Here is a 15,493-nt window from a genome sequence, read left to right on the forward strand (position 1 = left end):
TACTCTCCACCAATGCCTTCGAATTGCATTGACAACTTACAAGTCTAAAGTCACTGCTCTCGTTCAAAACAAAAAATGTCACTTCTCCCAGTAAGTCAGCAGGGTAACTGTAGCCTACAATACATCAATATAATGTGGGATGCGTAACAGAGGCATGTCTAATCACACATGGCGATTTAAAATATGTTCCTACAGTGTTGTTATAGTAGTGAATACTGTGCACTTTTTATTTTATGCACTTTGAGATGTTCCTGGGTCAAATGTGTGCAAGTTGTTTATTTTGTTTCAAAAGGAAACAATGTTATTTCTAATAGCCTACTACTGTGCACTTTTTTGTTTTATGCACTTTGTGATCAGATAGGTCAGATATGTAGCCTAGGTCAGTTTTTTTTTCTTTTGTAAGTGGAAAAAATAGGAGCTACCTCAGATTCTGTTAATTCAGCTCTTTTTGTATGCACCTTTTGCTCTGCAAACTGACCAAAGTTAAAAGAGAAACAACGAATAAACCTTATGTTTTTCAATAAATTTGCTTGTGTTGCTTTTAAAATGTGTCATTACGAGCTGCTTTGCCGCAAAAATGACTGGCCCAGCTAACCTTCTTGGTTTGACAATCTGGCCCAACTGAATTTGTAATTGAATAGCCCTGGTTTAAATAAACAAATAGTATGTTTTTCCTTTGCCTCCACTTGGTATTCGCTGAAATTCTTATATATTCCCCTGTTACTTTCCCATTGTCTTTTTACAGAACGCTGAGCTTAAGGGCGATTTATATTGATTTGCATATTCAAAGAGGCGTAATTCTGGAAGAAGTTGGGGCGAGACAGAAGGCGCGTGTACGTGCGTTAGTTTTCACGCTGATCGGGTTTTATGTAGCAGAAGTTGGAGTCCGCACAGATTCCTGCATCTGGATTTTTTTTGTGCATAAGCACATTTCAGCTTTTGTGCTTACTTCATGTTATAGTGCGAATTCTACGCACGGGGTTATACATGAGGCCCCTGGTGTTTGTATCGTCTCCCATGACTGCCTTTTCCCTTCTTTAACCTCCTTGTTTTCTTTCTTTACTTTTTTGCTTCCCCCTATCCTGCCAGCCCATAAATATACATCTCTGTGGGTGCAGTGCCTTATTCACACGCCGCAGTAAGCCAATGAAGCAATAGAGAACGATTGGGTGCGACTCGCCCTAATCACCTCATCAGCTCCCCGCGGTCGTGCAATCGCGTTTTGATGTAATAGTATTATTACTGGAAGTTGCACTATTTTATTGTTATTATTTATTAGTTTGAATATTATGCAGTTTAATGATGGTAAAGTTGTTTAAAAAGTCACTTTAATGTGTCAGTGGACAGAGATTGTTAACATTAACAGAAAGTGTAGTTTACAAAAAATATTTACTATTTATTCTTTTTCTAAGACATGTTCAGTGCATTACAACTTTTGACAAGCACCTCTGGATATTTTGCTAAGTCTAAATGCCTCGTTGGATGGTTGACAATATGTTGTCAAAATTTTAGTTTCAGTTGTTTGCAAAATTTGTTCAATAAAAAGGTTCTATATTTTGACTGCAACTGTCATGCAATGTGATTCCTTCTCTTCATTAGTGCCCCCCTCCTTGAAAACTATCACTTAACGGTCTTTGGTACACTTCACTCAAATGGATGAATAATTTTCATAGTGCAAAATTCATTACTACTTAGCCAATTACAACTAAATGCCATGATGGCATATGTCCAAGCACAGAAAGTAAGATTTAAAATGTTATTCTGTATATATATAAAATACGGGTTAAATGTTTAGGCATACCTGTTTGAATGTATGATTTTCATAAATGTAAAGACATTTTGATCCAAAGGCTTATTTTTAAATACATAAAATATAAATTATGTCATTATATGAATTTCTTTTAAAAATATTTTTTTAAGAACTTTAGGAGCTGTAAAACACTGAATCTTAAATCATTATGTGATCCTAATTATTATTTGTACCTTTTAAAATTTCAATTATAAAATTTCTTTCCTTGTTCATGTTATTGAGAAAATTGTGTTGTGACAAGGTAGAAGGGGATTATTTCTAGTTTGAGTAGCCCATAACAGGGCAAGAATAGCTCAATTGACAGTCCTTCATTACATTTAGAAATAAAGGTCAGTCGATTTGGTCAATTTCAAGAACTTTGTGACTGCACTGGAATAAACCTTCAAAACCATCATACTCTGATGAAACTGGTTCTCATTAGGACCTACTCAGGAACAAATTAAGAGTTACCTCTAATGCAAAAGGTAGGTTTATTAGTCACCAGACTCAGTAATCATCAGTTAACTGCTCATCAGATTACAGTACAAATAAATGGTTCAAGTCATAGACACATCTTAACATAAAACTGCTCAGAGGATACTATGTGAATAAGGCCTTAATAAAATAATTGCTGCAAAGAAATTACTTTTGAATGAGACATATAAGAAGAGTAATTGACTTTTTTGTACCAAGAAATCCAGGCTTTCGCAATCATTTCAATAGCTTCTTTCGCGTTAATTTTAATCTCTTCCTGCTTACAAGTTATGCTGACGAGAATTTTTCTCAGCATTTCCTTGCGATGATACACTTTCAGGGTGTGAATGATGCCCAAATCCAATGGCTAAAGCGCTGCCGTGCAATTGGGTGGGAGGAATTCAACGTGAACATTATCTAAATGTGGAAGCATGTTGTGGGCAGCACAGTTATCAATCAGGAGCCAAATCATTATTTCTTCTTCATTTTGTAAGGTTTCTGAACTCTTTGGGAAGGTCTTCGGATTGCTGTCTAGTTGGGGGAGGTCCCAAGAGAGCTTACAAACCTCACATTTTCTTGAATGAATGCTGCATTAATAGGAATGTTTCTTGAACGAGCATCACTGAACCACATAAAAACAATGTTTTTGACGTCTTCAAATGCAGCAGTTCACATACATTTGCAACCAGAGATTTTTCTACTTTTTTTGCTCGGTCATTCAAGAAAGTTGATAGTGTCTATGGTGAAATTCCAAATTCACTAGCAGCATCTTTTTTCTTTTTGCCACAATCAAGAGCTGCAAAAAAATGTTTTTCTAATATGAACTGTTATCATTTTTTCGTGTCTGCTGTTTCTATAGGAGGGTGACAATGAGTTAAAAAAAACAATGAGGCAAAAAAAAAAAACAGTATGAGGAAAGTTTGAAGAAAGAAAAAAAAATTACGGTGTTTCTGTTTGGGGATCATTGTGCACAACTGAGCTGCAGCCACAGAACTAACTGCTCTCTGGATGATTCATTAAGGCATTTCAAGGTCTTTTGTGCACTTCGTTGTTATGAAAGTATCTGCTGAATGTACTTCGTAGTGACGAGATTTCTATAGACTTGTGTCATATGGGGAAGCTGTCAGGACCATAAAAATACTTCGTTGTAATGAAAATTATGTTGTAAAGATATTCGTTGTAATAGAATTTTACCTGTAGATGTAGCCCCTAACTAGACCATTTTTAAAAGTAACATTATGTTTGAGTAGAACATATAAAAAAACACAGCATCTATTCTACAGTATTATATCTAATTGAGTCATTGTCAACAGACAGCAATCATTTAAAATTTCTGGTCACAATGTCATTCACAGTCTGAACTGGTATAGAAACATTACTTTTATAGTCTAAAAAGCTCAGCAGTGTACACTTTTCCTCTTCTAACTTAAAAAAAAGTTTCAATTGTCAGTGCAGGTCTAGTTTCACAGTCATTGAAAGCATCCTCACTTTCTCCATAGCTGTGTGTCTGCACGACAGTGCTTCTGCATATTTAAACATAAACTGCAGTGTGTCATTCAAAAATTTGAAAAAACTATAGGCCTGTAACTAATTATGTTGCAGAAATACAATCAAAAACTACCGTCACCCAGGTAGCCATCTATTTTACTTATTACAATCATGAAAATGGTATCTGTAACTACTGCATCTGTATTCACTACTATTGTATATAATGTTTTGATGGTTTCTTATATTTTGTGCTGTTTATGGATGTAACACCAAGGGAAATTCTGAGCAACTGTGTTGCCTGGGAATAAAGTTCAGTTCAAATTTGTTTGCGTTTTTTACTCATTTTTTATTTTTTTCTCATGCAAATTGGATCACCATCCCACATTTTGGTTTTGCTTTTCATATAATTGGTATCTATTAATTTTATACTCTACCCTGTCTGTAGCATTCAGACAAGTTTCTTTAAGGACAACAATGTATTTATGTGCAGATTCATTTATCACTTAATTATTTTCTTTCATTTAGATTTTTAATGTTTAAGGTGAGACGTTTTAATTTAATGTTGATTTAATCCTGATTTATTAGCTGTTTCGTACATTATCGTTTTTTTTCTTCATATTTATCAATATTACTGTGTAGTATCTTCTATGAGTTTTAAATTCTGGTCTGTTTAAAATTGTCCATTTCCACTTTGCTCTTCCCTCTGCATACTTACACCTAACACAACAGTCTCTCTGGTACAATTTTAACTTGTCATATTAGGTACACAGACTGAATAAAAGTTCTTTTTTTAGCTGAAGCAGTAAACAAGCTGAAAGCTTAAAAAGTGTTTTGTGTCAAAAAGCCAAATAACCAAAACCAAACAACATTCATCAAAATATGCAGTATGGTTAAAAGTATTAAATGTGTTACTTATTAGAGTATTGTTTTTTCTTTTGCACAAAGCACAACATAGACAAATGTAAAGTACAGCTAATACACCAAAGAATAATTGCTTTTCATAGCAGAATTTAAAACCTAAGCACTCTGACACAATCGTATAAAATATTCAAGGCTGCGTTAGGAAGAAACATGTATTCCACTGTTGCAGTAGCAAAGAGTAAAATGCCTTTGCCTGAAAGCATTTTGAGATAATTTATAACCGTGGGAATTTCAGCATCTTTCTGCTAACTTGTAATGTGCTGTAAGCATCCTGAAACAAGGAACCTGTCAACAATGCTATATTCATATGAGGTGTTCTTTGCAACAGTAGCAGAATACAGTTGCAATGCATCATAGAGTAAAATGCAAACCATTGTAATTTCCTTCTAATATGAGGAGATTAAAATTAGCAGCATTTTCGTTGTATGTCCTTCGATCATGGCTAATCCAAAACTACAAGTTCTGTACAGTAAATTTATTAAGGCCTCCAAATTAAGTAAGTACATCTTTAGAGTTGAACTTGAAAATATATATATTTTCATGGAACTGGACCCGGACACAGACAGGCGGACATCGTTGTTTCACCCAACACACTCCTTTATTTACAAACTGTTTCAAAGTTCAGTGCACAAACCCAGTGCCTCCAGCACCGATCCCCCAAAGTCCAGGCCTCACAGTCACAAAATGCCGTTCTGGCCGCCTCCACTCCTCTCTCCAAGCTCCGTCCTCTTCCACCTGACTCTTGCTCATGAACAGAGGGAGGCGGCCCCTTTTATCCCAACCCGGATGGGCTTCAGCTGCTTCCCGGCAATCTCCCACGGACACACCCCCGTGTGGCAGAAGTGCCGGCTGTGCACCCGGAAGCCCTCCGGGTATCCCCAGTCTTCTTCCCCCAGCACTTCCTGGTGTGACGGAAGTGCTGAGGTCCAGGGTTCTTCAGGCACCGGGATGCTGCCTGGCGGTTGGCCACGGACCCCTACAGGGTTGGGCTTCCATGCCCTCTACCTATGGCCCCCAACACAACCAGGGCGGTCACCCCCTCGTGGTCTGGAGGAAGCACAAGTCCTCCTCCGGTCCTCCTGGGCCTCCCTGCTGAGCTCCACCCCCAGCCACATGTGCCCCATTGCCAGCGAAGACACGTCGTTCTGAGTGATACATCCCGAGAGGGCAGCATGTCCCCGGTGTGGGTCCTACTATGTACCCAGGGTCCATCACGGCACCCTGGGACGCATCACTTCAGCACCCCTTCCGAGGTCGTCACGCCCCTCCGGTCTGCACCGCTCTCGCCTGTATAGTCCCCTCCAGCTGGGGCACCATCCGGTTGCCGGTGGAGAGTCCTCCCGTGGAGCAGCCCGTTCCAGGAGGGCAGGTTCCCAGCAGGCAGGTTCTACTGCTCGTCGGGGCTTTGGTCCTGTAAAGAGACAAAAGGGAGGGCCAGAAGCACTGCCTGTACACCCACATCTGGCGTCCCTCCGATCTCTATATGGGCAGTGCTCTCCCCCCCCACCAGCAGCCCGCAACTTGCCTGTTCAGCACCTCCGCCGCAGGTTCCCTGCCCGTCCGTTCGTGCTCACCAGGACTGCTCTCACAGGCGGCTCCTCCACCCGCCCAGGGGTTTCCCTCTGCCTCCACAGAGGATGGGCCTTCACTGGATGTGTGCACCCAGCGACACGTCCCTTCTTATCGGAGGAACCGGCATTCACCCCTCGATTCCTCCTTTTCCTCTTGGATACTGTGACGGTCTGGATCTGAGCATAGCGGAAGCTTAAATCCAGCCCCGTCTGCGTCCCTGCAGAGTGACGGGAGACAGCGGCGGGCTTGGAGCGCAGGGCGCTAGGACCCAGGGCACTCATCAGCCCCGTGTGGCGGAAGTGCCGGCTGCGCACCCGGAAGCCCTCCGGGTGTCCCCAGTCTTCTTCCCCCCAGCACTTCCTGGTGTGGCGGAAGTGCTGAGGTCCAGGGTTCTTCAGGCACCGGGGCACCACCTGGCGGTGGCCATGGGCCCCTACAGGATTGAGCTTCCATGCTCTCTACTCATGGCCCCCAACACAACCAGGGTGGTTGCCCTCTCGTGGTCTGGAGGAGGCACAAGCCCTCCTCCGGTCCTCCTGGGCATCCCGGCTGGGCTCCACCCCCAGCCACATGCCACAATATATATAGACTATACACACACACACACAGTTGGCCCTTCGTGTCGATAGTTTTGGATCTGCAGATTCAACAAACCACATATCCAAATTCCAAAAAAAAAAACAAAAACAACAAAAGTTTCAAAAAGCTAAAGTTTAATTTACTGTGTGCCAAACACTACACTGAATCAGTGTGAATGAATTGGACTGAAGGCATACCCTGCTGTAGCCTTCTTCCATAGTTACTCTGTTGATTGAATGATACTTTTCTCCGGCAGTTGTCACCTTTATAACAGGAGAGCTCTTTCTTGCTCACTTATCCTACTTTTGCTTATGAGCTCTATCATTCACCAAGGTGTGAAATGGTTTCCATCTTTACACTTCCGGAATACTGTGGGTCTTCAACAAAATACATACACACTCAAGCAATAATCAATCACTAATCAAAAAGTTTAACTGTAATTAGACTTCCATATATTGTACTATCCCCACAGACAATCAATGCGAGTTAATCTGCCAGCCTCCGGACACATAGCCAAGGTACTGGCTTGAAACTTGAGTAAGGTTATCTATGCATGTATAAAAAGCTTTGTAGGGTAGAAATGGCTTCAACACACACATACTGCCAATAAGTAATAAATTAAATACTAAAGTTTCAAAAGACAAACGCACTGTTATTGACAGGGAGACATGTTGTGCGGTAGCAAGCACTGCCCAGTATTTCTTAAAAGAATCACCTTTCAGTCAGCAGTCACAACTGTCAGATGCTGTGAGGCCAAGGGCACCCTTTGTTTCAGTGAAAAAATGGCTCCTAAAAAACAATTAAGCGGTCAAAGCAATCCCTAAAAGGCTAGGAGGGACCATAAATTGTTATCTCTCAATGAGAAAATAAAAATGTGAGATCTTTTGAAAAGTGGCATATCGCTCGCCAAAGTCATAATTCCATAAACAATGCAGCATAACGGCTATTTACAACAGAATTTAGGTTGTATTTTATTAGGTATTATTAGTAATCTAGAGATGATATAAAGTATGTCATTATTTCTTTCTTTTTTTCTTTCTAAAATAAATTTTACCGTGTAAAGTGTTAGTGAGGATCTACTTTTTTGTTTGTGATTTTAATACCAAGTTTCGGTATTTAAATTTTTTTTTAAATCATCATTTTGAGAGATTATGACTGTAAATTTTTTGTTTTTTGTGATGATTGTTACTGTGTATATTAAAATCAATTTCTTTCCTTCTTTCTTTCTTACTACCAGTCATACCTGGATTAGTGTTGGCCTTCTCTGGGACTCTCTGGCCGAGATACCTCCCAATCCATGTGTTCTGTGACACTCTGTATACACACAGTAATACCTCAGTTAACAAATCCTTTGAGTACGAAATTCCTTTATAATGAGTTTGGCATAAATCTTTCTATAGCTCACAGTGGCTTAATCTAGTAGAGTGAAGCTGGGGCTTTGTCACAGCAGTATCAGGTTCAAGGCACTAGACCAGAGATGTGACCTGTGACACGCCAGAAATAATAATAATAATACATACGGGATATATATTAGATAAGGGTTATCCCATTTTTTTTTCTTTTTTCATTGGGCGGTTAAGAGCTTCTCTAAACAACACTGCTGCGGAGGTAAGAAAGTTATTAACCTCAAAGACTGTTTCGGTATACTGTCTCCAAAGGGCAGTGCTGACATTGTTTTCTCTGTGGTTACACTTCTGTAAAGGGCAAGTAGTCTGCATTTTTCAGCGTGTGCTGTTTTACATTACTCTCCACTGTCCCTCTTAATCCGTCCTAAAATTGGCTTCTTTTCCGCGTTATACTTTTGCGAGATTTTATTCTCAGTGTTAAACAACATTAAAACAGACAAAGAACTGACAGGTGAAGTAAGTGCTGTTTGCTTGGGCATGAAGTACACATAGTACCTACCTTCACATTTCAGTTTCAGAGATCTTAAGATTTTTATTTGTTTTAAAACATTTATTCATTATCATAGCATTTGTTTAAATTAAAAGTATGAAGAGAACACTCATATAATGCATAGTCTTTCTTATGGAATAAATCAATTCATCTTCTTCAGCTTTTTCAGTTATTTCAGTTATTTATTATTTTAACATTTTTAAAAGTGTTTTATGAATGGCTTTAAAGTTGGCAATATATCAAACTCTGTAAGATAGTCAAAACACTTGAATTCTGACGGCAAGACAGTGCAGAAACATCTTGAAAATAAAATTGCACTTCAAGTTTGTTTTATTCTTAGGTTCATTCAGAATTAATGACTATACAATAAACATGCAGTTTATGACACTGATGCTGATTTGGAGAAAAGTTGGTTGTGGGGGCCTTTTTTCTTTTTTCCATTTAATATTGCTACCTTAGGCCTTGCCATAACCTCCTTTTATTCACCCTAAGAGCTTGATTTGCTTTATGTGTTTGTGTATATGTAAACTGTTGAGAATACATAATCTATTTTTCTTATTAACATACTTCTAGTAAAAATGCAGTTTGCAGCTACCTGTACCTACTCATAGTAGATTTGATTTAGAAATGGCTCCTTAGAAAACCTTGCAGAATCTCATGCAATGTGATGGTTAAACTTTAAATCCCACTCCTGTCTTGTATAAAAAAATGTAAAAATGCTCTGATCTTATAAGTAATAAAACTCCGTTATCCACTTTGTTCTCAGCAGGATAAAGGAAGCCTCCTTTTTACTTTGTATTTTCACTTACATTTTCAGAAACTGTTGCATATAATGATCTTTTTCAAGGAATGTTTAAACCACGGGTGTCGAACTCGGGGCCTGGAGGGCCGTAGTGGCTGCAGGTTTTCATTCTAACAGTTCACCAGTTTTCACTGCTAATTAATTAATTTTTCTTTCATTTTAATAGCCCTGTTTTTAAGGATTTAGCCCTCTGAATTGATTCTTTTCTTCATTAAATGGCAGCTAAACAGAAATGGCTATGAAATGAGCCAACAGATGACCAGCTAAATTAGGGCTTCAGACTCCAACCAATTTCACTCCTACCAGTTCCATAATGAGAAGCCATTTCTGGCTGTTAATTAAACCCATTTAATTCCACAGCTTGCTGCTGCTCTCATTCAGCCATAGCAGACATTTCCCTAACTGTAGATTTTCTGTTTCTGATTATTGACCTGAGAGATCACCCTTACCAAGACCATCACCTTTCTTTATGTTCAGATAATGTGGTTAGCTGGTCTCCTTTTTGTTTGTTTTGTCTCACATTATTGTTTGGCTGCTAATTAAGGAAAAAGAAAGAACTAAGGGGTCTAAGTGGAGTTAATTAAAACTAAGGCAAAAGTTAATTAACAGCAAAATGGGTGACTAATTAAGAAGGTGGTTAGAATGAAAACCTGCAACCATTTCGGCCCTCCAGGATCAGAGTTCGACACCCCTGGTTTAAACCATAAGAATTTACTGCTGGCCAGCCTTGCCCTGTTCAGGAGAAAAAAAGCTGGCAGCACAATAGTTACTGCCTCTACCACACAGCTTCAGAGTGTTGTGTTCAAATCAACCTAATATCTGTGGCCAGATTTAATTAATTTCTATTAATTGAAAAATGCAACTGAAAACGGTTTAACTGTCTTTCTCTTCTTCAGGCAGATTATTTTTTTTATCATGGCTTCCATGCCTATTATGCATGTATAGTATGTGTTGTGTTTTATTTCCCATAATCACAGCTGCATGGCTGTATAACTTTCACTGGCCTACAATGCAGGAGCATCATGCATTCTTCACAGTACCCAGTGGATTGAGGAGCATCCATGCAGGGTGGTGCTCACCTTTAATTTGACTGGCAGGGCTGTACCTGTGTCTTTAGAAATGGAAAATCTATGTTGCTAACTTAGTGGAAGATAATATTACCTGTTTATCTGCTGAGCATGTGTTGGTGTGCTTTGTTACTCTTGTAATTTCTCATTTTCACTCCGTCCAAATAAAGGGTACTAATTAAAAAATATCTCTATCCCTCACTTGTACAAGTCACCCTCCCAGTTTTTGAGCTTATATGATTTATGACCGATATTCTATCAGATTCTAATATACATCTAGTAGTGAGACCAAATTGACTTGGCATTTATCATTCACATTTTCTTGTGTCAAACTGGAAAATGTAACACAAAATCATGGAGGTCATTTAAGGAAAGGACAGAGATTATATGAACATTGAATACCAAACATGTACATGAACAGAGGTATTCACCTTGAAGAATGGTTCTGTATTTTTTAACAGGTTTTAATTTATACTACAGCATTTGCTTTATGCCAGTTCGTTATAATTATTAGTGAATATATTCTGAGTGTAAAGAAATGTTTTTTGTAAACTGCTTTTTTTCGCTTCTAACGCATTTTGTCAGTTTATGATTTTGGGCTGTGACATTTGCTAATGTAGCATGCACTAAGCAAATACACACATACTCACACAGTCTTATTCTTTCTCTTTGAAGCTGAAGTTTCTTACTTGTTCCATTTTCTCACAAAAAATCAGTGAGAATAAAAAGTCTGCTGTGCTGGTTCAGTTCATTATAGCAGTTTCCTTAATAAAATCTCCCCAAAAAATGCACTGGGTGATGGTAGTTATAATTGGTGTGACCTCTGGGAGTACAAAGTGGTTAAAGGCAGTGATAATAGACATGCTGTATCACAAGTATAATATTTTCAACCTAGCATATTTGTGCCCCTGATTGAAATCATTTCTCTTAGGCATACCTGTAGGTTGCAATTTCTGAATTTCTTGTTCTCAATGATTATTGCAACATTTTGCTTGTGTCAATAGTAGCCAAAAATTATGAACCTATATTACAGATGACATGTAAAGGTAGGTAATTAGTTTGACTTTAAACTGTCAGATATATAAAATATCTTAAATATAATTTTGATTAGAGTGCAGTTGAGCTTATAAAATTTAATCATCATTATTTAATGCAACTATCACAGCATTTATTAAAACTGTATACTGTTTACTTTTAATTGATGTGGTATTATAAAGAGTTTCCATCATTTATAGTCAGTATGTCACATTACAGCAGGCACCTTTAAATTGAACTTGACTTGTGTTCTTTGTTGTCACTTGGTATAGTTGGAAATACTATACCAAAAACTGTTCTTTATATGTGTATGGTCTAGGCTGTAAACTGTAAATTGCTTAATTAGTTACACAACTTTTTTTGAGAATACTAACCATTAATTTGACTTTTTCTTAAACACATATCTTAATGTATGAATTTGTTCATGCTTTTCTTTATGTCATTTTATAAGCTAGTATTTTTGTCTGATTTCCCATCGGTAAGAGTCAAATTTGAAATTTAAGGTACATTTGCAATACAAACCTATCCCACCATCTATACTGAAATTTTCTTAGATAATGAAGTAGCCAAGGTAGGATGTCTATTTGAAATGTTTCATTATTAATGTATAATGTAGCCACATATGAATTCAAAAGCAAATACATTTTAAGTGATATGATTTCAATCATAATGTTAAAACCAAATATGCACCAAATTCCTTTATCATTCCAGTTTTAGAAATGTGGTTCAGAGGAAACTTTTGGTCAGCATGACCAATGTAAAGTTAAAAAGTACAGTGCTGAATATGGTTGTATCACTGTATGTGGCTCTATTTGGCAGGAGAGTCTTTTGTTCGGCGCTTGGGGTTGAATTGGGTGTTGTGCTTGTATGCCAATTTTTGCTGGTGATGTTTGGCAGAATGGTGCTGGTATATGTCAGAGTAGAACGTTTTCCAATCAGGGGAGGCTGCACAGTTGAGATATTGGATGGTGTTGCCACTAACACTGCAGCAGTAGCAGATTTAAGAAGGTAATTAGATGTGGCAGTTGGCAGCAGAGGTGAACGCCATGCCCTGTTAGTACTTGGCAGAAAAGTTGTTTTGCTTGATTTGTTTTGTACCCTGCTGGTTGTTTGTCCCTGGCCACAGATATGGCTAGTAAAGCATGGGCATCCAATGACACGGGCTGTTGTTTGCCTCACCCAGAAAAGCAAGTAATCAATATCTTTCTCTCTGTCACACGCCCAAGGGTTGTCATTGAGGGTGATAAGCTTTAAGTTTGCTAGTTTACTAAATGCCTTACCCTCAATTGTGGCAAATCTGTTGTTGTGCAAGTATAAGAAGGCAAGATGTAGTAGACGGTCTAGACTTCCTGGCAGAATTTGCACCAAAAGATTGTTGGACAAGTCCACTGTTTCTAGGTTATATGGCATGTTGGTAGGTACAGTCCAGAACTTATTACCACTCAAATTCAGAGACCTTAAATTCGTTAGAGTATTGTTTATAAACACAATTCTTTCTATTGCATTGCCAGACAGGTCTAGTAATTTGAGGTTCCAGTGGTAAGCAGTATCTGTCTTTTCCAGAAGCCGAATGGTATTGCCTGATGCATCAATTTCCCAAAGAGCTTTAGGCAAGTTGCTGGGGAAGTAACTAAACTGGTTGTGAGAAATGTCCAGTGTACGGAGGTGCCCAAGATGGGTTAACAAATTATCCAGATCCACCAAACTATTGTGAGAAAGATTCAGCACTTGAATGTTATGCTGGAGCCCTTCGGGAAGGTCACTCAGGTTCCTCCCAGAACAGTCAACCACTCTGTGGCTCCTTGTACAAACGCATGTAGGAGGACAAACAGTTAATGCTTTGGCAGCATAAAGCACAATGAGAAGGCATTGTAGCTCTGTTGATGGAGTCCACATTGCTTTCCTAAGGAGAAATGAAAAGCCAGTATTATTGAAAGAATAGCTAAGCACTTCTGTGCTGCGGAATCTGTATTACAGCATTGCACTTACTCTCATTGATTACTTGCTTACTGTTTTTTTTTTTTTTTGGTTTTTTTTTTGCTTAGTTACATTTTAGACATTTTTGTCTTAATTCACTACATTGATGTTCTTGAAACCGTTGCCTATTCTTCCAATCCCCTGCAGCCAACCCCAGTATTACCCCACATTAGTTTTTAAAAATGGAAGTGATTTAGATGATAATACTATATATGACATATTTTTACTTTATATTTTAAATGCACAAATATTGCCACACTTGATTAACAAGAAATAATAAATTTAATTACAGATTTTCTGTAGGTTAATTGTGAATAAATTTCAGTTTTTAAATTGAAAGCATCAAGCCAATTTTTAAATGTAGTTGATTATTTGAGTTGATTGCTGTGATTAATCTCTTACCTTTGCCTCTTCATCACTTGACTGTCATGTCTCTGCCGAAGCAGCACCTTCTATTTCCCCATTTTTCAGTCTGTTAAAATATTTTTTTCATACATTGTGGGTTCTGTTCTGTGATGTTGGAGCCATCTTCTCTTTGGGCTGCATGGCACTAGAGTGACTTCTGTACTAAAGGAGCTCTTGCGGCTGTAAACTGCTCATCAGCATTGCAAGATTTGTCATTGTGTGAAGAGCAGGACTGCAGCAGTCTGCTAACTCTTCCTTTGCTGCTATCTTGCTGACTCAATTTTTTTGCAGCAAGCCTGGATCACATTCTGAGCAGATCACATGCATAACCCTCCTCCCCTTCGTAGCGCTGCCTTACAGATCCATTTTTTCTGAATTTTCACAGCAGTGTACATAGATTTATTATATTACACATAGGCTGAAATCAGGAATCTCCCAGATACAGTAAGCTCAAGTGTGCTTGATTTTTTTTTTATTTAATTTTTAATAGCTAATTTTTAGTTTCTCTTATTTTTTTATTCTTTTTCTTTTGCTACTAATGTCATGATGAGTTTCTTATATAGATTTTTATTATATAGAAATGGAAATGCAGTATTAACCTGATGCACATCCATCCGTTTTCTGATTTTTTTTTTTATACTTAAGTACAATAGGAAATCGATACCCGATGAAACAGAATAATATTCAACTGACATAGAAAATCTAAGCAAATTAATCAGAATTTTTTTTCTTTAATAACAGTTAACAAGTGAAAATTCAAGTATTGATGTGCCTTAAGTAGGAACTATCCACACACAGGAAATTGAGAGGCAATAAGCTAATTTAGGCATTATTTAAACTAAAGCATCTGAGACCCACTACTGGTAGTGTATGTGCAGCCTATTGGAAGGATGGCAGATTTTCTACTGATTATGCAGCAGCCCAGAATGAATGAAAATATATTTTATTGTGAAAATGTCCTGATATCTCTAAAATTATATACATTCAAGAATTACTGTCAAGTTAAATACTTTCATTTTTGCTAATTCAGCAACTGACACCTACTGTACTTCACTGGTTCAGATAAACAATATCAAACTGAATAGAGTTACTCTAAAGGTATTGCAACACAATTTTTTATTTCTATGAGTTTTTATAGACTTTTTAATATATCTATAGGATTATTTCTCATTTTACTACATAATCTCTGTAAACTTCAACAGCCTTGTGCTAACAACAAATAATTTCATATATCACCTTCTTGTACCATTATGAGTCTTGCACTGACAGTGGTACTTTGATATCCTTATCATTATTCCTATAAATTTTAATACAGATGCCATCATTGTTGCATGCAAAGAGCTGGAAATCTGACGATTTTAGTGTGGATCTGGATTGTAGTGTGGATCAAGACAAATACTCACAAATTTTGTGGTTACTTCCTTTATTTTCAGTCTGCATTTCAATGAGTTTTTTCATGTCTATTGAGAGTTTCAACACTATTGTTTT

The 15,493-nt window shown here is 37.8% G+C and overlaps 2 protein-coding genes across 4 annotated transcripts in view; one reads left to right on the forward strand and one right to left on the reverse strand.

Annotated features, from left to right (window-relative positions):
- The window catches only part of nf1a (neurofibromin 1a), a 405,866-nt gene that overhangs the window by 240,653 nt on the left and 149,720 nt on the right, over positions 1–15,493 (forward strand). The window lies entirely within an intron of this gene.
- On the reverse strand, positions 10,146–14,545 carry omgb (oligodendrocyte myelin glycoprotein b). The gene is made up of 2 exons (XM_039756669.1): positions 14,003–14,545; positions 10,146–13,526 (listed from the first exon to the last, which is right to left on the reverse strand). Exons 1-2 carry the CDS (start codon positions 14,014–14,016, stop codon positions 12,350–12,352), a joined length of 1,191 nt encoding a protein of 396 aa, XP_039612603.1. The 5' UTR covers positions 14,017–14,545; the 3' UTR covers positions 10,146–12,349.

Source organism: Polypterus senegalus, chromosome 6 (assembly GCF_016835505.1).
Source record: "Polypterus senegalus isolate Bchr_013 chromosome 6, ASM1683550v1, whole genome shotgun sequence".
In the NCBI taxonomy this organism is placed as follows: Eukaryota; Metazoa; Chordata; class Cladistia; order Polypteriformes; family Polypteridae; genus Polypterus; species Polypterus senegalus.